This window comes from Leptodactylus fuscus, chromosome 1 (assembly GCF_031893055.1).
Source record: "Leptodactylus fuscus isolate aLepFus1 chromosome 1, aLepFus1.hap2, whole genome shotgun sequence".
Taxonomy (NCBI): Eukaryota; Metazoa; Chordata; class Amphibia; order Anura; family Leptodactylidae; genus Leptodactylus; species Leptodactylus fuscus.
Genome location: NC_134265.1, coordinates 345996050 through 346019528, shown reverse-complemented (window position 1 = coordinate 346019528; position 23479 = coordinate 345996050). Strand labels below are relative to the sequence as shown.

Here is a 23479-nt window from a genome sequence, read left to right as displayed (position 1 = left end):
ACAACAAGCCATTTACAGTGGAGTACAACAAAAAAAAGTGGATTATCATCCACTAATATCTGTACTTATATGTTCTCATGCCCTTTTCAAGGCATTTATTATATGGGAATTCAAGGCTGCAGTGCTAACCACTGAGCCACCGTGTGGCCCCTGCTAGACCTGACTTCTGGCTTGTCTACAGTACACTTTTGGTTTGATATTTCACTTGATATCTCCTGCCTTTCTTCCTATGTTTGTCCCCTGACTTCCAGTTAAGTCTATTATCTAAGACTCGCTTACTCGATCACTACTTAGTTTATCTTTCTATCTTCAATGATTCCAGATTATCAGGGAAATGAAAAAGTGAATATATTTTTGTAAATGCTGGACTATCGGAGGACAGAATTTTTTTAATGTATTTTTTAAATACATTTGTAATGTGTGAATAATAATAATAATAATAATAATAATAATAATAATAATAATAATAATAATAATAATAATATATTAATATAATATAATAATATAATAATACTATAACTATATTTTAGCTCAATATAATATATTTTATTGTTTCATTTTTCTTACGGTTTTTTCCTCAGTAGGATTCTGCATTTTGCTTAATTCCCACTTGGCTGGACAGAGTTTAGGATGGTGTTATATATGTCAAACATTACAATCATATTCCTACTAATAATATTGCCTCTCAATCCCTTACTTACACCAGCTACACTATATAAAATGAATCATTCAAGAACCTGCTTCACTATTCAAGAAGCTACAGCCCAGAGATGTCTCTGCTATGACCAGATTATTACAGGACTGCATGGAAAGGCAATGAATCTGCAGCTATGTCAGGGGAATCACTTGCATTATTATTTGTTATCATTTCCAACGTCTTGCTTCCAACACACAACCTCAGCTTGGGACCTCGTTGTTTCCTTAGAACCGACTTTTCTTCATTATTTCCCAACTACGTCCAGAATGGAGATTTCATTATCGGAGGAATATTCACTGTTCATTACTTTTATGACAGTTCACAGAAAAATCCATTTCAAAGAGTCTGTAAAATGTAAGTACAAAGACCTTTATTTTTCATAAATCACCATTTTCACTTTTTTTTTCTTTATCTAAGTACTACAGTGTTGGCCAAAAGTATTGGCCTCCCTGCAATTCTGTCAGATAATACTCAGTTTCTTCCAGACAATGATTACAAGCACAAACTCTTTGGTAATATCTTCATTTATTTTGCTTGCAATGAAAAATTACAAAAGAGAATGAAAAAAAAAGTCAAATCATTGATCATTTTACACAAAACTCCAAAAATGGGCCGGACAGAAGTATTGGCCCCCTCAGCCTAATACTTGGTAGCACAATCTTTAGACACAGTAACTGCGCACAACCGCTTCCGGTAACCAGCAATGAGTTTCTTACAAGGCTCTGCTGGAATTTTAGACCATTCTTCTTAGGCAAACTGCTCCAGGTCCCTGAGATGTGAAGGAGGCCTTCTCCAAACTGCCATCAGGAGATCTCTCCTCCCCCACAGGTGTTCTATGGGATTCAGGGCTGGACTCATTGCTGCCACTTTACAAGTCTCCAGGGCTTTCTCTCACCACCATTTTCTAGTGCTGACCTGAAGTGTGTTTTGGGTCATTGTCCTGCTGGAAGACCCCTGACCTCTGAGGGAGACCCAGCTTTCTCACATTGGGCCCTACATTATGCTGCACAGTGTGTTGGTCGTCTTCAGACTTCATAATGCCATGCACACGGTCAAGCAGTCCAGTGCCAGAGGCAGCAAAGCAACCCCAAAACATCAGGAACCTCCGCCATGTCTGACTGTAGGGACCGTGTACTTTTCTTTGAAGGCCTCTTTTTTCCCCTGTAAACTCTATGTTGAGGCCTTTTCCTGCTTTTGTCTCATCTGACCAGAGAACATTCTTCCAGAACGTTTTTTGGCTTTCTCAGGTAAGTTTTGGCAAACTCCAGCCTGGCTTTTTTATGTCTCTGGGTAAGAAGTGGGGTCTTCCTGGGTCTCCTACCATACAGTCCCTTCTCATTCAGACGCCGACGGATAGTATGGGGTGACACTGTTGTACCCCCTTTTTATGTTTGGTGTGGAATTATATCCAATTTAGCTTTTTGACAATTCTTTTTGTGGTTTTCCATTGAAGACAAATTAAATTAAGATAATAATACCAAAGAATTTGTGCTTGGAATCATTTTCTGGAAGACACTAAGTATTATCTGACAGAATTGCAGGGGTGCCAATACTTTTGGCCAACACTGTATATGATACTGTACTTTATCTTTTTGTTTTGTAAACTTTTTTATTTTATTGTTATCATTTTAAAACAATACAGCGAGGCTATGAGGATATCCATCAGCCAGGTAAGCAAGCAAATTCACAACATAGAAATAGAAAAGAAGGTTACAGGCTTACATTGCACAGTATATGGAATACAATGTATATGTCACATTCTACTACACAGTATCTTAAAGATGTTTGCGTATTTCAATGTAAAAGAATATACACTACGGCACTCGATTCAGACTTTAACAATCTACATTAAACAAAATATAACTGGATCCTTTTGGTCCAATACTGTAAGTCGGGATAAAACAATAGAGAATCATTTTTGAAATGTAACTACAGTGATATGTACCGTAATAGGTCGCATATTAGAGGTTTACCATGACTGGAATCCCTACACTTTCATATTGTTGTAGAGACAGTTAATGATATAGTGAAATGAGCTTCGATGGCAAAATGCAATCATAAGAAAATAAACTTTTAAAGGGAGTGTGTCACAGAAACCCTGCCTGGTAAACCGGTCACCTCCGATAGATAAGGTAGGGCCAACTGAATCAAACTGTTTTTTGCCAATGTGAATCGCCTTTCCCGAAATAGCATTTCCCGAAAATGGTAGAAATAAAAAGTACACCCGGCCCCGCAAAAAAAGACGCCCTATGCATCCCCGTACACTGACGTATTAAAAAAGTTACGGCTGCCAGAATATGGCGGCATATAGAATAAAAAAATTTTAACCCAATTTTGGATTTTTTTAAAGTGGTTAAAATGTAAATAAAACCATATAAATTTGGTATCCCCGGAATCGAACCGAAACACAGAATACAGGGGACATGTCATTTTGGCTGCACAGTGAACGCCATAAAACCAAAGCCCGTAAGAAAATCGCACAAATGCATTTTTTCTTTAAATCCACCCCATTCTGAATTTTTTTCCAGCTTCCCAGTACATTAAGACCTCTTATGGCTTTGGGAGCGGAGAAATAAAAAAAAGTTATGGGGTTTAGAAGGAGGGGAGTCAAAAACGAAAAACGAAAATCAAAAAATGCCATCGGCGGGAAGGGGTTAATATTTGTGCTTATGAGCTATTTGGTAAATTTAGGCATTAAGCTGTGTTGCCGCACATTGAGATCTGTTGTCTTATGTTATTTAGACAGATGCAGGTGCTGAGCAGAGATGAAATGTGTATTCTGACAGGTCTGACTCCGTTCAGACAAATAATATATGATCACTATGTCACTAACTGCCCTACAACAGCCTATACAGTAAGTGGTTTTGTGGTGATTTTGGTTGTGCTTGACTACCTCTAATGAAGTCTATTATCTAAGAAAAAATAATGCATTAAATAGATTTTAATCTTTTTTTGATACGACGTCTTGGCTGGATACAGAATAAAATAGCGGATATTGCATTCAAGTTCTACAATCTCTTCCAAGCTGATCTACAGGGGGGTCGGGTGTCAGACCCCCACTGATCTGATATTGATGACTTATACTAAGGATAGGTCATGTAGTCAAGTTAGAGAAAAACAATTTTAGGCTAATGTCAAACAGGTCAAAAACCTCAACTGAAATGCATCACCGTTTTTACACACCATTTATCATTGTGTTTTGCTAAGGTTTTTTTTGCAGTTTTTCTTCCCTTATTAAATATAAATGGAAAAAAAAAATTAATTTCCGCAGGTAACATTGATGCGTTTCCACAGTGTTTTCTTTTCTGCAATGTGTGAACATAGGATTAGTCAAAATCTCATTCACGTTGCTGGTACTGTAAAAATACAGTGTTTTTTTTCTGCTGCATTTCCTAAGGCTGAGGCCTCCCTCACGTTGCGGAAACGTTAGTGTTTTTGTTGCGGATTTTGCTGCGTTTTTTTGAGCCAAACCTAATATTGGCTACAAAGGGAATGGGAAATACCTAGAAAGCTTCTTCTAAATCCACTACTAAGATTTGGCTCAAAAACAACTCAGCAAAATCTGCAAAAGCAACTTTTCTGCGTTGTGGGGCCTGAGCAATGTAGATTGTGAGCCCCACATAGAGCTCACAATGTACATTTTTCCCCTATCAGTATGTCATTGAAATATGGGATAGAAATCCATGCAAACACGGGGAGAACATACAAACTCCTTGCAGATGATTTTTTTGCCCTTGGCGGGATTTGAAAACCAGGACCCCAGCACTGCAAGGCTACAGTACGAACCACTGAGCCACCATGTGGCCCCTCCTAAATGTTCATTTTCAAGCGCATCGTGGAAGACAAACTTCATTGAGTATACTTACATAACCCGAATAGTTTTATTTCTGCAGAACATTGAAGAATAGAGATGAGCAAACAGTAAAATGTTCGAGGTTCAATATTCGTTTCGAGTAGCCCCTCAATATTTGACTAATCAAATCGAATATCGAACCCTATTATAGTCTATGGGGGGAAAATGCTCGTTTCAGGGGTAGGCAACGTTCGATCAAATTATACTTACCAAGTCCACGAGTGAGGGTCGGGCTGGATCCTCCGAGAAGTCTTCTCCGTGCAGCGTCCCCGCGGCGTCTTTCGGCTCTTCATTCATTCTGCCAGGCATCGAGCCTGGGCAGAGCCGACTGCGCATGCCCGCACTACAAGCGGACATGCGCAGTCAGCTCTGCCCAGGCCCGATGCCTGGCAGAGAGAATTCAGAGCCGGAAGACGCCGCGGGGAAGCTGCACGGAGAAGACTTCTAAAGAGAGGAGAAGAACCAGCATTGATTGGCCGACTGTATAGCATTCGGCCAATCAATGCTGGTTCTGCATCAAACTTTTACATTCGAACAGCGAGTGGTACTCGATCGAGTATGAGTATTTCGAATACCATAGTATTCAATCGAATACCTACTCGATCGAGTACTACTCGCTCATCTCTATTGAAGAACATTTCTGCTTTGTGTTACTAATGTAAATTTCAATCCAGTGTCGAAATTCTCACCATCTCTTTAACACTCTCTCGTAGTCCTGTACCGTCCTTCTACAAATATGTCCTGGCATTTATGTTTGCCGTAGATGAGATTAATAAAAATCCTGATATTTTACCCAATATGACTCTGGGATACCATGTGACTGATTCCTGTAACAATGTTAATAAAGCCCTAGAGAATGTGTTGCAAATTTTATCTGGTCCGGGAAATATAATCCCCAACTATTCTTGCTTTAATAAGGACATACTGATGGGTGTCATCGGAGACCAGTCTTCCAAGACATCCTTACAAATTATAAAATTGTTAAGTATTTATGGGCTCATTCAGGTAAGTATCACTTATTCCGAGGGATCAAAACTAAATCAGAATAGAGGTTTTGGTTATTCATTGTATTGGTAATGATGGATATTTGATTTTGCAGGGATACATTGTCATTTAAAGAGACACATCCTCTAGAAATATGAAAAATACATATAGAAATGTCTCGCTAACTGGCATACCTGCAAGAAGCGTCAGAGACAAGCAGTTAGTAAGAATTGTACAGACAAGGAGGAAGCCCCTTCCCATATCTTCCATCTCCAGTTGGGATATGAGGCTTTATAAGAATAATGGTTCTGGTGTCATGTTAAAGAAGAGCGCTCATTTTTATTTTATATGCTGCCAGGGTCTTAGTTCTAGCTCTGCTTATATAGCACCTATTAGTGACAGCTTCAGCGGTGATTCTGGTTCCATATGAAAGACCCTTTTTAATGCTTTGAGCCAAAGCCGGGAGAGAATTGAGCCCAAGTGTTAGGGAATTGCTAGATGACAATTCCCCAGAAACTGCTGGAGAACCCTGGAGGAAGGGGCACAAGGGACAGTGAGCCCTAAGCTGAAGCCCCCCCACTGTCCCTTCCTATTGCCAGGCCCTCTCCTACGTAATAGGCGGCAACTCAAAGACGATCCCTTCCTATATATGCGATCCACAAATTGCAAAGACGAACAACAACAAATGGAGGTCAGCTAGCCAGGGTTTGGTAACAGTCAAGCAATGCAGTGCAAAATCAAAGTCCAAAAGAATAGTCAATAGGGAAGCCAGAGGTCAAGGATTAGAATACAAGTAAATAAAGAGCAAGAGAAGCCAGTAAGCACAAGGCAATAGCAGGCACCAGTGTGACTGTGAGCCAAGACTAAATAGGGGAGATGAACCCACCCTGGACCTGGCAGGAAGACAGGCTGTCAATCACAGGGCAAGACAAAATTTAACCACTTAATGGACAGAGGCTACAAGGGCAGAAGATGGGTGTGGTGTAAATTCAATTACAGAACTAGAGCCGTGTTCACACAGTGGAAGTGAAAACTCTAAGCAAATTATTAAACTGCACACGCCTCCTGCATTGCAGCATGCGAGCTGAGGGTGGCGCAGAGATCCGAACAGGCAGAGATATTAAACCAAGGTAGAAGTATAAGAACTTATTGTATACTTATTGTATTGTGTAGCCATTTTTGGCATTGGCTCAAAAAAATGCAGCGTAATCTGCAAGAAAAAAAAAAAAGCTGCGTTCCCGCAACATGTGGCCTCAGCCTAATATGACTCTAGGGTCACTGCTCTACATGCTATGAAGACCTTGTTGAAGTGACCATGGCTCCAGCTTCCTCCTGTAAGCATCTTGTATCAGTGCTATACAGGAACCACACATCCATACTAGGGTTGAGCCGATCTTGACTTTTCAGGATCGATTTTAAAATCCGATTTCCGATCATTTTTCATTCAAACCCGATCTCGATCCCAATTCCGATCCCAATGCAAGTCAATGGGATTTTTTTTTTTAATCGGAGATCGGATTTTAAAAGCAATCCTACCCCCTGGTGTCCACTTACCTCCAGAGATGGCTGGTCCTGTGCCCCGTGCCTTCATTCTTCGCCTTGCTGCTGCTCCACACTGCTCTTCTCTCTTCGCTGCCCCCTCCCTGCCAGGTTAGGAGAGTGTGGGTGGGTTAGGAGAGTGTGGGCGGGTACTGGGAGGGGAGACGTCACGTCTCCCCGCCCTGTACCCGCCCACACTAAGCCACAAGCCCCGCCTACCTAGCGCTTTAAACACTAACCTGGGAGGCGGGGCAGCGAGGCAAGAAGAAGGAGGGCACTGGAGCAGCCATCTCTAGAGGTAAGTAGCTGCTAGAGATGTTAGTTTAGCCTTCCATTCGAATGAATGAAGGCAGCCGGCGCGCAGGGGGTTAAGGCTGTGTGTCGGCTGCTTCCATTCATTCCTATGGAACTGCAGCGGAGCCTTCACATTGAATATACATCGTATACTCAGTGTGAAGGCTAAGCAATGCATTGTGGGAAAAATCACTGATCTCGATCCCACATAAAAAGATCGTGTTCGGAATTCCGATGGCGATCGTGAAATTTTCTCGATCGCCGATCGGAATCCGATCTTTTCCGAACATGATCGCTCAACCCTAATCCATACTCATAGTGATCTGCAAACCTAGCCCATGTACTGCCAGCAAGAGAAACAGGGATCATAAAGAAGGACCAGAACGTGGACTTCAACAAAGCTTTTGACAGAAAGACATTAAAAAGGTTTTAATAAATTATTATTTTAATACATTATATTACAGCATCTATTTATGTTCAGAAGCTTAGATACAACTGGAACTAAACCTTATCAAGGTCTCTATATCATTCAACGTGCCCTACACTTAGATAAACCTACTCTTGGCTATTTATGAGGAGGCTCTTAGGGCAGATGTCCCAAATGTATCTTGGGACTTGTCACATATAGGGGCTTCCTTCTAGTAAAAAATGAACTGATCAGTATACTATTTAGGCTATTTTTGACTCCATGACATGGTCGTCTATCCCTGCAGCCAATGCTGAACATTACATCTAGATAGTATATACAACATGTCATGCATAGGCATACATAGAAAACCCAGCATATCCTTTACCTCTGAAAAAAACTTGCTGCTGTTTTCATCTATCCCCCATTACAAATCATTAGAATATTTTATTAGTACCCCAAAATGTTTCCTATGAAAACAGCAGCTCATCCCTCAACATCTCATCTAGTCACCTTGAGGGGAGACCTATAGAGATGAGCGAACAGTAAAATGTTCGAGGTTCGATATTTGTTTCGAGTAGCCCCTCAATATTCGACTACTTGAATCGAATATCGAACCCTATTATAGTCTATGGGGGGAAAATGCTCGTTTCAGGGGTAGGCAACGTTCAATCAAATTATACTTACCAAGTCCACGAGTGAGGGTCGGGCTGGATCCTCCGAGAAGTCTTCTCCGTGCAGCATCCCCGCGGCGTCTTCCGGCTCTTCATTCACTCTGCCAGGCATCGGGCCTGGGCAGAGCCGACTGCACATGCCCACACTACAAGCGGACATGCGCAGTCGGCTCTGCCTAGGCCCTATGCCTGGAAGAGTGAATTCAGAGCTGGAAGACGCCACGGGGAAGCTGCACGGAGAAGACTTCTAAAGGTAGGAGAAGAACCAGCATTGATTGGCCGACTGTATAGCATTCGGCCAATCAATGCTGGTTCTGTATCGAACTTTTACATTTGAATAGCGAGTGGTACTCGATCGAGTACGAGTATTTCGAATACCGTAGTATTCGATCGAATACCTACTCGATTGAGTACTACTCGCTCATCTCTAATTAAAAACACACAACTGATCCTGCAAAAAATAAGTCCTCAATAGACAAATATGAACTAAAACAGCAGGTTTTTAGTTTTTTTTTCCAATGATTCCGCTCTCTTTTCCTTAGATCAGCTATGGAGCCACTGATCCTCTTTTGACCGATAAGAAAATGTACCTGTCCTTCTTCCAAACACTTCCCAGCGATCAAACCCAATATCTGGCCATAGCGAAGCTTCTCAGATACTTTAATTGGACATGGATTGGTGTTTGTGCTTCGGATGATGATGGGGGGCACACGCAAACTCAGGAATTGAGGAAACAGGCAGAAGTTTTTGATATCTGCATTGAATTCGTAATTCAGCTACAAACTGATGATATCGGCATGGAAGGAATTATCCACGAAAAGAAAAGAGAGACCTTTAAGAATTCAGAATCAAAAATTCTTATACTTTGTGGTACAATCTCATTTCTCACTGTACGGTTTATTGAAGAGCAAAGCATCGCGGGACACGTGAAGACATTGGTTATACCGTCTGGGTCAAATATTCACATTGTATCATCAGTAAAACTTAAAGCATCGTATCATGGGAGTCTAGTGTTTTTGCCCCCCAAAATAATGATCCCAAATTTGAGGACATTTTTAGAAGAGGTCAGTCTTGAAAATCGCCCAAATGACTCTACCCTAGAACATATCTTACTGGTATACCGGAGCTGTAAACCATCAAACCCCATGCTACAAATAGTGGCTGAAGAATACTATCCACACAAACTTCGTGACTGTAACAAGACTTTAAAGTTACAAAATATTCCCCCAAATCACTACTACACCAAAGCATTTGGCACCACGTATCATGTATATCAATCTGTCTATGCTATGGCTCATGCTCTACATGAAGTCTTGTTTCATATGAACAGAAAAGTCAGTCGTAAACCCATGTTGAAGGTAATTTAATAAAGGTTAACTTTTGTTTCTTGACTTTTACCATGGAGACACATAGATCTGCATAGGAACTATAGATTTGGGTGTCCATTGTTCTGATCCCTTATCTCATGTTTTTATTTTAACATTGAAATGAATGATAATGGATACAAAAAAAGGCTGGCATTCTGGCAAATTTTTAAGGTCAATTGGAGGGGAAGTTAATTTTGTGGCATAGGGGGATGAGATTGTGTCTCACATTCAGCGCAAGACCCGTTCATGCATTAAATGTTCACCACAACCTCCATTCTGGACCTTGCCCATCCCCTTGTGCAGACCAGAGATGATTTAGCTTAATATATTCCTTATAACTCAAGCTGGAGAATAGAAAATAATTCAGCCTCTGTATAAGTCAGGCACTCTACCGAGCACCAGAATGGCCATTTATGTCCATAACTATAGTCAGAAAACTAGACTGGGTTATAGGGGCCACACGGTGGCTCAGTGGTTAGCACTGCAGCCTTGCAGCGCTGGAGTCCTGGTGTTCAAATCCCGCCATGGGCAAAAAACCATCTGCAAGGAGTTTGTATGTTCTCCCCGTGTTTGCATGGATTTCCATCCCATATTCCAAAAAGACTTACTGATAGGGAAAAATGTACATTGTGAGCTCTATGTGGGGCTCACAATCTACATTTAAAAAAAAAAAAAAAAAAAAGAAAAGAAAACTAGACTGAGTTATAATGAATATGTTGGGAAGAGGCATCCCCATCCTGACATGGCCCGCTCCCCGTCCGGCTCTGCTTATGTTTACACAATGTAGGGATCAAGGTACAGAACAAGAGCGTGGTGCATTTTTGGTGCAAGGAATGGCCTAAGGCCGGGTTCACAAGGAGTTACGTGCCGCGAGATTTGGCACGTAGACGCCGCGTGACCCTTTGCGTGCCGTACACGCTCCCATTCATTTCAATGGGAGCGGGGAGCGTATGCGCCGCGCTAGTTTGCGGCCGTGCATTTATTCACGGAGAATGAGAATGATGATTTTTTTTGCAATGCATTAGCATTGTAATGCATTGCATTAGTGATCAGACCCCCTGGTGTTAAACACCCCTAGGAGTTCTAATAAATGCAAATAAAAAAAAAAAATTATAAAAAAGTTAAAAAAAATTATAAAAACTAATAATAATTCAAATCACCCCCCTTTCCCTAGAACCCATATAAAAGTAGTTAAATACTGTGAAACACATACATGTTAGGTATCCCCGTGTCCGGAATCTCCCGCTCTACAAATCTATAAAAATATTTTTCCTGTATGGTAAATGCCATAGCAGGAAAAATAGTCAAAAGTGCCAAACCACCGTTTTTCACTGTTTTAATTCTGATAAAAATTTGAATAAAAAGTGATGAAAGCAAAAGCATTTCCCGAAAATGATAGAACTAAAAAAAGGACGTCCTATGCATCCCCGTACACTGACGTATAAAAAAGTTACGGCTGTCAGGATATGGCGACTTTTAGAAAAAAAAAAAAAAAATTGGGAAAACCTGATGCGGCCCAGCCTCACCCAGACTCTAACTCCAGCGGCCCCGGGGTAAATTGAGTTTGAGACCCCTGCTCTATGCCATAAAACTGGCGCACAAAGATTGATAAATGTCCCAACACTGTGTTAATTTTTTACACGTAATTCTTTGATGTGCTTTTGTCACAAGTATTTTTTTTGTTTGTTTCAATCATTTTTATTAGGGGATTATTTAATTTTTTTAGTACAACAATCATACATTAACAAACAAGCAGTAATTAAGTTACATTAATTTTCAAATAAGTAGAAGTTAAGGGGAAAAACATAAGACAAGACAAGAAACAAAAAGGTAAGGGAAAAACAAAGGAAGGTCACAGTAAATTAAAGCAAGTTAGAAAGTATGGATCGAATAAATGTTGTTTCCTATACTACCACAGGTGTCCAAATACTTATTGGTAGACAGTGTACAAATCTAGCTGTATGTTAGGTAGGTAGTAGAGATGAGCGAACAGTGTTCTATCGAACACATGTTCGATCGGATATCAGGGTGTTCGCCATGTTCGAATCGAATCGAACACCGCGTGGTAAAGTGCGCCAAAATTCGATTCCCCTCCCACCTTCCCTGGCGCCTTTTTTGCACCAATAACAGCGCAGGGGAGGTGGGACAGGAACTACGACACCGGGGGCATTGAAAAAAATTGGAAAAAGTCATTGGCTGCCGAAATCAGGTGACCTCCATTTTAGACGAATAGTGGATTTCAAATCCGGGTCATATGAGAATGTGAACTTTGTGACTATGAGACAGGGATAGCTGTACAGGCAGGGATAGCTAGGGATAACCTTTATTTAGGTAGGAATGTTATTAAAAATACAACCCATAGGGATGCATTGGCCAGCGCTGATTGGCCAGAGTACGGAACTCGACCAATCAGCGCTGGCTCTGCTGGAGGAGGCGGAGTCTAAGATCGCTCCACACCAGTCTCCATTCAGGTCCGACCTTAGACTCCGCCTCCTCCAGCAGAGCCAGCGCTGATTGGCCGAATTCCGTACTCTGGCCAATCAGCACTGGCTAATGCATTGTATTGGCGTGATGAAGCAGTGCTGAATGTGTGTGCTTAGCACACACATTCAGCTCTACTTCATCGGGCTAATAGAATGCATTGGCCAATCAGCGCTGGCCAATGCATTCTATTAGCGTGAACTGAGTTTGCACAGGGGTTCTAGTGCACCCTCGGCTCTGCTACATCAGATTGCTACATCTGATGTAGCAGTGCCGAGTGTGCATCAGATGTGTAGTTGAGCAAAACTGACTCAGCACTACTAAGTCTCTGCATTCGCATAGGAATGCATTGGCCAGCCTTCGGCCAATCAGCGCTGGCTCTGCCGGAGGAGGCGGAGTCTAAGGTCGGACCTGAATGGAGACTGGTGTGGAGCGATCTTAGACTCCGCCTCCTCCAGCAGAGCCAGCGCTGATTGGTCGAGTTCCGTACTCTGGCCAATCAGCACTGGCCAATGCATTTCTATGGGGAAAAGTTAGCTTGCGAAAATCGCAAACTGACAGGGATTTCCATGAAATAAAGTGACTTTTATGCCCCCAGACATGCTTCCCCTGCTGTCCCAGTGTCATTCCAGGGTGTTGGTATCATTTCCTGGGGTGTCATAGTGGACTTGGTGACCCTCCAGACACGAATTTGGGTTTCCCCCTTAACGAGTTTATGTTCCCCATAGACTATAATGGGGTTTGAAACCCATTCGAACACTCGAACAGTGAGCGGCTGTTCGAATCGAATTTCGAACCTCGAACATTTTAGTGTTCGCTCATCTCTAGTAGGTAGACCTGCCATTGCCTTACACAAGCATATATACCATGTAACACAGAATTCATAACATCCTATATCACATGTAAAATGCTTTTTACTCCTTTAAATGCCTGAATGACCTCTGCAAAATTTCACTCTTTTGAATGACATTCTCATTTATTTTTTTCTTTGTATCGTTTATTATTATTATTATTATTATTATTATTATTATTATTATTTAATTCAAACTGTTTTATTAGAATTTTTTCATTTTTACAGCAAATATAACACACAGATATGCTTTGAGAAGCCAACATAGATAAGGCCTACATTGACAACACTAAACAAAGATAGAGAAATACAATGTGATAGGGCAAAAGAGCAATAACATATGGTGGTACTATAAACCCAAATGGTCATGTCACCGAGTCTAATCAACAGGTATGTATGATTAGAAACATTGGATATAAACAGACAGAAGTCATTAAGATGAGAAAATCATTAAGTGTAGAAGAACCAGTAGACTCAGACTAAGGGATTCTCTCCAGAGTCAGTTGTTTAAATATTCTCGACTGTCTTTGGAGTATGGCTCCTTCTACAAGAGAGAGGGAGGTGAGAGAAGGGGTTGCGTAAGGGGAAGCGACAATAGTGTAACCCGAAAAAAAAAAAAAAAAAAAAGTAGCCACAACTATAATATGGGCGGAATGAAGAAACGGGGGGGGGGGGGGGAGGAAAGGAAGGAAGGAGAAAGCGTATGGAAGAGAGGGGGGAGGGGAAGGAGGCAGGAAGAGTGGGGGGGAGGTGTAGGAGTGGGGAGGGGGAATGGGGGAGCGGGGAAGAGAGAGAGGTGAAGCAGAAAATCAAGAGGAAGCAAAGTGGTGGGATAAGGGAAGAAAGCAAAAAGACGAGGGGGTATATTAGTAGAGGGAAGATAATCAGGGACATGGGGAGAAGAGCTGAGTGGGGTTGCAAAGAGGCAGAGCAGCAAACCGCCATCTGCAGATCCAGGCAAGGGGTGGAGGGATGAGGTGATAAGTATTATTATTATTATTATTACTACTACTATTATTATTATTACTATTATTATTATTATTACTACTACTATTATTATTACTATTACTATTATTATTACTATTATTATTATTATTATTATTATTATTATTATTACTATTATTATTATTATTATTACTACTACTATTATTATTATTACTATTATTATTATTATTATTACTACTACTATTATTATTACTATTATTATTACTACTACTATTATTATTATTATTATTACTATTATTATTATTATTATTATTACTATTATTATTATTATTATTATTATTACTAGAGATGAGCGAACAGTGTTCTATCGAACACATGTTCGATCGGATATCAGGCTGTTCGATGTGTTCGATTCGAATCGAACATCACGCGGCAAACTCCCAAAAAATGTGTTTCCCCTTCCACCTTCCCTGGCGCTTTTTTTGCACCAATAACAGCGGAGGGGAGGTGGGACAGGAACTACGACACTGGAGGCATCGAAAAAAATCGGAAAAAGTCATTGGCTGCCGAAATCAGGTGACCCCCATTTTAGACGAATAGTGGATTTCAAATCCGGGTCATATGAGAATGTGAACTTTGTACAGGCAAGGATAGCTAGGGATAACCTTTATTTAGGTAGGAATGTTATTAAAAATAACTTTTTGGGGCTCTATCGGGTGTGTAATTGTGATTTTTGTGACATAAACTTTTTCCAATAGGAATGCATTGGACAGCGCTGATTGGCCAGAGTACGGAACTCGACCAATCAGCGCTGGCTCTGCTGGAGGAGGCGGAGTCTAAGATTGCTCCACACCAGTCTCCATTCAGGTCCGACCTTAGACTCCGCCTCCTCCAGCAGAGCCAGCGCTGATTGGCCGAAGGCTGGCCAATGCATTCCTATGCGAATGCAGAGACTTAGCAGTGCTGAGCCAGTTCTGCTCAACTACACATCTGATGCACACTCGGCACTGCTACATCTGATGCACACTCGGCTCTGCTACATCTGATGCAGCAGAGCCGAGTGTGCACACTCGGCTCTGCTACATCTGATGTAGCCTTGCCGAGTGTGCACACTGCTACATCTGATGCACACATGATGCTACATCTGATGCACACTCGGCTCTGCTACATCTGATGTAGCAGACCGAGTGTGCACACTGCTACATCTGATGCACACATGATGCTACATCTGATGCACACTCGGCTCTGCTACATCTGATGTAGCAGAGCCGAGTGTGCATCAGATGTAGCAGAGCCGAGTGTGCACACTCGGCTCTGCTACATCTGATGTAGCAGAGCCGAGGGTGCACTAGAACCCCTGTGCAAACTCAGCTCACGCTAATAGAATGCATTGGCCAGCACTGATTGGCCAGAGTACGGAATTCGACCAATCAGCGCTGGCTCTGCTGGAGGAGGCGGAGTCTAAGATTGCTCCACACCAGTCTCCATTCAGGTCCAACCTTAGACTCCGCCTCCTCCGGCAGAGCCAGCGCTGATTGGCCTAAGGCTGGCCAATGCATTTCTATGTGAATGCAGAGACTTAGCAGTGCTGAGCCAGTTCTGCTCAACTACACATCTGATGCACACTCGGCTCTGCTACATCTGATGCACACTCGGCTCTGCTACATCAGATGTAGCAGAGCAGAGTGTGCACACTTGGCTCTGCCGCATCAGATGTAGCAGAGCCGAGTGTGCATCAGATGTAGCATCATGTGTGCATCAGATGTAGCAGTGTGCACACTCGGCTCTGCCGGAGGAGGCGGAGTCTAAGGTCGGACCTGAATGGAGACTGGTGTGGAGCGATCTTAGACTCCGCCTCCTCCAGCAGAGCCAGCGCTGATTGGTCGAATTCCGTACTCTGGCCAATCAGCACTGGCCAATGCATTTCTATGGGGAAAAGTTAGCTTGCGAAAATCGCAAGCTGACAGGGATTTCCTATGAAATAAAGTGACTTTTATGCCCCCAGACATGCTTCCCCTGCTGTCCTAGTGTCATTCCAGGGTGTTGGCATCATTTCCTGTGGTGTCATAGTGGACTTGGTGACCCTCCAGACACGGATTTGGGTTTCCCCCTTAACGAGTATATGTTCCCCATAGACTATAATGGGGTTCGAAACCCGTTCGAACACTCGAACAGTAAGCGGCTGTTTGAATCGAATTTCGAACCTCGAACATTTTAGTGTTCGCTCATCTCTAATTATTACTATTATTATTATTATTATTATTATTATTATTATTATTATTATTATTTTCTAGGTATAAAATGGAGGCAAATTGACTTCCTTTTTCCTTTTACAATTGAACATCATCACTTAGTGTCTAAGAATGAAGGTTTACATTTTATACCAACTTGTCTCACACTATAAGATGGTATATGGGACCTGTAAAAGAAAGGTTCATAGGTTTTTGTGCTATGTAAATGTTTTAGGAATGTTTAGGGCGAAGGGTTAATTGTTTATTTTAGCCGATTAACAAAATTAAGTGAATGAATGAAGGAAAGAGAAATGTAAATCCTATTAATACTTGGTGTGACCTTTGCCCTTTGGAGGAGGAGTCCTGGAAGTGATGATACGGCCCCCGCAGAGCCCTGATCTCACCATCATCCAGTCTGTCTTGGATGACATGAAGAGACAGAAGGATTGGACCAAGCCTACATCCACAGAAGATCAGTGCTTCGTTTTTGAAGGGGGTGGTACCAACATCGCTGTCGAATTCCATCAAAATCTGTCTACGAGTACCAAGAAGAACTGGTGATAGGCTAAGGTCACACCAAATATTAATGAGATTTAGATTTCTCTTTTCTTCATTCAGTTAATTTTGTTAATTAATAAAAAAATAAACCAATAAACCCCCAAAAAATTTTCTTTGCAGCACGTTCTTACCTGCCTAACAGTTTTGCACAGCACCGTACGTTTGCTCTTTTTTATAATTCCGAAATGGCTTTCTGTACTGCAAATAAACAAAAAAAAATAAACAAAAAGTGAAAAAAAATGAATTTCTTGCCCATAATGGCAATCACTAAGTTAGTTTTCTTTCTTACAGCACATTTTAAAAAGTTTTCATTTTCAAGACCCCTTGGGAGAAAAAATCTATTTTAATGAAAAAGGAGAAATGACCACAAACTATGACATCAAAAATTTTATACTAGTGACTGATACACAATATATTTTAAGAAAAGTTGGAAAGTTCAATAAATCTTTGCAGGAAAAAAATCAACTTTCCATAAATACTAATATAATAGTTTGGAAGAATGTGAAGGTGAGTCTGAATCCATTTTCTTAGCAACACTTTGCTTTTTACTTATTTTTTTTTTTTCTACTCTGATCCTCCCTGCAAACTGAAATTCACTCTGATATCTCTGCTTAATTCATCTTGTTTAACTGACAGTGGTATATTGCATCTTTACATAGAAGTCTATGGAGAGGGGGAGGACGAGGAGTAAGCAGGAGCAGAGTGAGATAGCAGCAGAGACACAGTCACAGGCAAAAGCTAATGCAGCTAACAGTGGTGTGACTAGGAATGGCGGGGCAAATATTTGACATGGGGCCACCCCCCCACCCCCCGACCGACACCGACGCCGAAGACCTCGACCAACTCCCTCCTACGAATTCCTGCGTGTTCTATTATGCCCCATAGTGGCTCCTGCACACAGTATTATCCCCCATAGTGGCCCCTGCACACAGTATTATGCCCCATAGTGGCCCCTCTACACAGTATTATGCCCCATAGTGGCCCCTGCACACAGTATTATGCCCCATAGTGGCCCCTGCACACAGTATTATGCCCCATAGTGGCCCCTGCACACAGTATTATCCCCCATAGTGGCCCCTGCACACAGTATTATCCCCCATAGTGGTCCTTGCACACAGTATTATGTCCCTTAGTGGCCCTTGCACACAGTATTATCCACCATAGTGGCCCCTGTACACAGTATTATACCCCATAGTGGCCCCTGCACACAGTATTATGTCCCATAGTGGCCCCTGCACAAAGTATTATCCCCTATAGTGGCCCCTGCACACAGTATTATGTCCCATAGTGGCCCCTGCACACAGCATTATGCCCCATAGTGGCCCCTGCACACAGTATTATCCCCCATAGTGGCCCCTGAACACAGTATTATCCCCCATAGTGTCCCCTGCACACAGTATTATCCCCCATAGTGGCCCCTGCACACAGTATTATGCCCCATAGTGGCCCCTGCACACAGTATTATCCTCCATAGTGTCCCCTGCACACAGTATTATACCCTATAGTGGCCCCTGCACACAGTATTATCCCCCATAGTGGCCCCTGCACACAGTATTATCCCCCATAGTGTCCCCTGCACACAGTATTATGCCCCATAGTGGCCCCTGCACACAGTATTATGCCTCATAGTGGCTCCTGCACACAGTATTATCCCCCATAGTGTCCCTTGCACACAGTATTATACCCCACAGTGGCCCCTGCACACAGTATTATGCCCCATAGTGGCCCCTGCACACAGTATTATCCCCCATAGTGGCCCCTGCACACAGTATTATGCCCCATAGTGGCCCCTGCACACAGTATTATGCCCCATAGTGGCCCCTGCACACAGTATTATGCCCCATAGTGGCTCCTGCATACAGTATTATACCCCATAGTGGCCCTTCACACAGTATTATGCCCCATAGTGGCCCCTGCACACAGTATTATAGCCCATAGTGGAAACCCATAAACAATTATTATACTCTGGGGTATTTTCAGACCCCAGAGTATAATAATTGGAGACCCAGGGGAATAAAAACATAAAAATTTACTGTTTCTTACCTGTCCCCCGGCTCCTACACTGTCGGCCTCCGCTGCCGTCCTTCTTCAATGATGTCGGACATCACATGACCTGGGACGCAGGCCGGGTTCATGTGACATCAGAGACGTCAGAAAGGACGTCAGGAAGGAGGCCTGGCCAGGATCGTGAAGAGGTAAGTAACAGTGTTTTTTATGTTTCTTACCTCTCCCGGTCCGCCAATCATTATACTCGGGGGTCTGATAAGACCCCCCCGAGTATAATGATAGCAGTGGTAGCAGCTGTCACCGGGCCCCTAATGTCCCAGGCCCCGTGGCAGCTGCCTCTGCTGCTATGGTGGTAGTTACGCCACTGGCAGCTAAATAGGACATTTCTATGTCACCCAAGTTCTTTACCCACATCAGTATTGTTCAGGGCTTCTCTATAGTGCTTGCTCTATAACATGTTGTTTGCAAATCGGACAACACGTTCAGTATGACATATTCCCTTTAATTACTTTTGCAATGGCTTCTACTTCTGTATCTATACCAGCAATGTGTCTATAACATTGTCATTTGTGGTGACTTTTGCTTTAGATTCCAGTCTCTCAGTGTTCTGATGACTGCCCACCGGGTTATCGGAGAAACCTAGCGAAAGTAAAGCAGAAGTGTTGCTTTCAATGTATAGAGTGTTCAGACGGAGAAATATCCAACGAGACAGGTAATCTTCTTTTTTCACCGTCTGCAGGGTATTTTGTTCATCAGGGAATTTTTTCAAAAAGTACTTTATCTACTACCTGACGGTAAGAACAGATCTCCATGTTCTTTACTAGTGTCCTTGGTCTCTTTGCAATCACCACATTCAGTTGTGCAAGTCTTCTCTCTGTCTGCCAGTGTCCACAGTCGGTTAACAGCTGTGTCCCTGAAGAAAGTGTCAAAAACTTTAAAAAATTTGGTATTTTTACATAACTAGCTATTTGTTATTATATTGTTTGTCATTCATATTCTTAAAATGTGATTGTAAATGAAAAAAATCAACAGTTGTTTAAATTTATCAAATATTTCAAAGAAATCATAAAGTGCATTTTCCTACTGAATTCTGTCAGCATACTATTAGAAATTCAAGAAACTCAATGGTGAAGGGCAGGGTTTAGGATAAATTCAGTGATGGAGGGCAGGATTTAGAGTAAACTCAGTGATGGAGGGCAGGATTTAGAGTAAACTCAGTGATGGAGGGCAGGATTTAGGGTAAATTAGTGGTGGAGGGCAGGATTTAAGGTAAACTCAGTGGCGGAGGGCAGGGTTTAGGATAAGTTCAGTGGTGGAGGGCAGGATTTAGGGTAAATTCAGTGGCGGAGAGCAGGATTTAGGGTAAACTCAGTGATGGAGGGCAGGGTTTAGGGTAAACTCAGTGGTGGAGGGCAGGATTTAGGGTAAATTAGTGGTGGAGGGCAGGATTTAGGGTAAACTCAATGATGGAGGGCAGGGTTTAGGGTAAACTTAGTGGTGGAGGACAGGAATTCAGGTAAAATCAGTGGTGGAGGGCAGGATTTAGGGTAAACTCAATGATGGAGGGCAGGGTTTAGGGTAAACTTAGTGGTGGAGGGCAGGATTTCAGGTAAAATCAGTGGTGGAGGGGAGGATTTAGGGTAAACTCAGTGATGGAGGGCAGGGTTTAGGGTAAACTCAGTGGAGGAGGGCAGGATTTAGGGTAAATTTAGTGGCAGAGGGCAGGATTTAGGGTAAATTCGGTCCTGCTCCCCTTTCCATCTGGTCTGCTGGAAGCAGAGAGGTCACTAAGTAGTCTCAGTGGTCACTGGTAAGTAACTAGTGTTGCATATGATTGATGTTGCCATTCCCTCTCCAGCCACTACTATGGCCAATGATTGGCTTTTCCACTTCTAGCATGGAGATTTTCTGGTTTGGTTTAATTTCCAAGTCTTTTTGAAAATCAGGCAATGACTTATCTTCCAACATGTGATCCAAGGGGCACAGTTTTGCTTTTTCTTCAAGGAAAATATATTTGTATATTCTTTCTACACTGTCTTCCAATAAGTAATTGGACACCTGTGGTAGAATAGAAAAACATTTCTTCATATACAATAGTTGGTAGAAGCCGGCAGATGCTTCCTTACAGATGGTATTGAAACTCCCAGTGTATGTGAGCCATCGGTTGGGTGCGGTTTCTCTGGCCAGCACCCGTTGGTCTCTTTCTCCCAGTTTCGGGAGTCTGCCGACTCCGGGCACATTCCAACAATCACATTCACCTTCCACTTTGTAATCACATAGACCACTGTCAATTTTGGGTAATTCAGTTCGCTTGCTATGGCCCTTAAGGATCGACCATTTCTGTGGTACCTGACAATTACCCCTTTCTCGAAAATGGACAAATCTGCACTTTGTGGCATCTTGCATGCGACTAATGCCAATGCTGTTTCCTATTTAATGGCGGAAGGTGTGACATACATCACGACCGCAGATATCTTCATTTGCATGGGTGTCCATATACTTATTGATAGACAGTGTATTTGTCATCCAAAAAATGAATAGTGTAGTGAAGATTGTGTCAAATGTCAATGACAATTTTATTATTTCATTATTTTATTTGTACATTCTTCTTCTCTAGACAAGGCATCATGCTACAGATGTAACGAAGATCAGTGGCCTAATGACAAGCATCAATGTGTTCCAAAGGCAATTGAATTTTTGTCATACTCTGACTCAATATCACTTATTATAACTATTATCACTCTGCTTCTTTTTCTTAAGACTTCGGCTATCTTGGGCATCTTTATTTTATTTAGAGATACTCCAGTGGTCAAGGCGACAAACCAAAGCTTGAGCTTCATCTTACTGGTCTCCATTATGTTGAGTTTCCTCTGTGTATTTCTGTTTTTGGGCCGGCCTATACGTGTGACCTGTATGCTTCGTCAGACATCATTCGGGATCATCTTCACAGTAGCTATCTCTTCTATACTGGCTAAAACCATCCTGGTCTACACGGCCTTCAAAGCCACCAAACCTGGAAGTCCCTGGAGGAAATGTATCGGAGTAAAGATCACCAACTGTTTGGTGTTTGTTTGCTCACTTATCCAAGTTATGATAAGCATTGTTTGGTTATCTATTTCGCCCCCATTTCCAGAAAGTAATACTGACTTGTATGCTGAGAAAATTATTCTGCAATGTAATGAGGGTTCGGTAGTGGCATTCTCCATTATCATGGGATACATGGGTTTTCTTGCGGCTGTTAGTTTCATGGCGGCTTTCCTGGCCAGAAATTTACCAGATAGTTTTAATGAAGCCAAAAACATCACCTTCAGCATGCTGGTTGTCTGCAGTGTCTGGGTGGCTTTTATCCCGGCCTATATGAGTGTTACTGGGAAAAATACAGTTCTGGTAGAAATATTTGCTATAATATCATCAAGTGTTGGGATTCTGTCTTGCATATTTTTTCCCAAATGTTACATTATTATCTTAAGACCAGATTTTAATTCAAAAGGCAATTTGTTGAAATGCAAATCAATACAGTAGGGAAAGTGATGAGAAATAATTTACATAAGTGATTTAGTAGATCCAAACTGGTAATTTCATCCTCACATTGTGGGGAAAAAAACATATGTTTTTGAAAAACAAAACATTCATTTTATCTTCAGAACTGTGGGCATTTTCTATATATTTGGGAAGGAAGAACATACAAAAAAAAAAAACATGCAATAAAAAAATAACAGAATGAGAAAGACAACAGAAAAAAAATTTTTTTCGCTGTGTTTCAGTACATGGATCCTTACAGTCAAAGTGTAATCCTCTAATCCTTTCCCGACCCATGCCATAGCAAATAAAATGTCACAGCATGAAAATAGTCAATGTCCATCACTGTGCTATTACACTACCATGTCAGGCCTGGTTCACATCTGTTTTTGGTATTCCATTCAGGGATTCTGCTTGGAGACCCCCGTATGGAATACCGAACACATTGGCAAGCGGTGAGCAATGAAAGCACATGGACCCCATAGACTTTAATGGGGTCTTCTTGTTTTCCGCTCGGTATCCACACGAGTCATGTGGAGAGGAAAGTAGTTCATGAAATACTTTTCTCTCCGCATGTTCTCCCCAAGCAGACTCCCCGAACGGAATACCGAATGCAGATGTGAATCAGGCCTCAATGACTTGCTGTGTCTATACATTCACAACTGGATGCCATTGGTAATATACTTCTTGTAACAGCTCTCAATTCCGTAACCATAGATAACTCTGATCCCAATAAAATAACCCCTTTGATAGGTACTCTTGACATCTAGCTCGCGTCATAAACTTCTGACCCTGTGCCTAGCTTCCGTGTTTGCCGAGATCCAATGGATTTTAGATTTAGTGTATCTGATAGTTAAAGATACAATAGACATAATAACAAATAATAAAAAAGAATTGCCATCAAATAATCAGCCTCACACTGGTGACTAATCTGTTATTTATTACCGTTATATACAGTATAACCATTCAGAATATTGTTACTATTGATACATGACATGGGCTGTGATTGAACGGCATGGACGCCACATGGATGGCTTCCACGTGCCACCCGGGTCGCCGCCAATGTGCCCATGA

General features: G+C 42.0%; 1 protein-coding gene and 2 long non-coding RNA genes across 3 annotated transcripts in view; 2 read left to right on the top strand and 1 right to left on the bottom strand.

The window, feature by feature from the left end:
• LOC142187851 (uncharacterized) overlaps window positions 1-23479 on the bottom strand; it is a 474785-nt gene that overhangs the window by 297046 nt on the left and 154260 nt on the right. The window lies entirely within an intron of this gene.
• Window positions 1-23479, top strand: part of LOC142187840 (uncharacterized) — a 324300-nt gene that overhangs the window by 211028 nt on the left and 89793 nt on the right. The gene's annotated exons all lie outside the window — the stretch shown is intronic.
• On the top strand, window positions 3520-22408 carry LOC142201206 (vomeronasal type-2 receptor 26-like). The gene is made up of 5 exons (XM_075272255.1): window positions 3520-3551; window positions 5264-5555; window positions 8990-9805; window positions 19475-19598; window positions 21504-22408. The coding sequence occupies exons 1-5, from the start codon at window positions 3520-3522 to the stop codon at window positions 22406-22408; spliced, it is 2169 nt and encodes a 722-aa protein (XP_075128356.1).

Bases quoted from the DNA above. Each gene is read 5' to 3' on its own strand.
- LOC142201206 (XM_075272255.1), top strand. From the start codon at position 3,520: ATGTCACTAACTGCCCTACAACAGCCTATACA. The intron at 3,552-5,263 runs GTAAGTGGTTTT...ACTCTCTCGTAG, and splicing joins GCCCTACAACAGCCTATACA to TCCTGTACCGTCCTTCTACA. The intron at 9,806-19,474 runs GTAATTTAATAA...CTTTTGCTTTAG, and splicing joins GTCGTAAACCCATGTTGAAG to ATTCCAGTCTCTCAGTGTTC.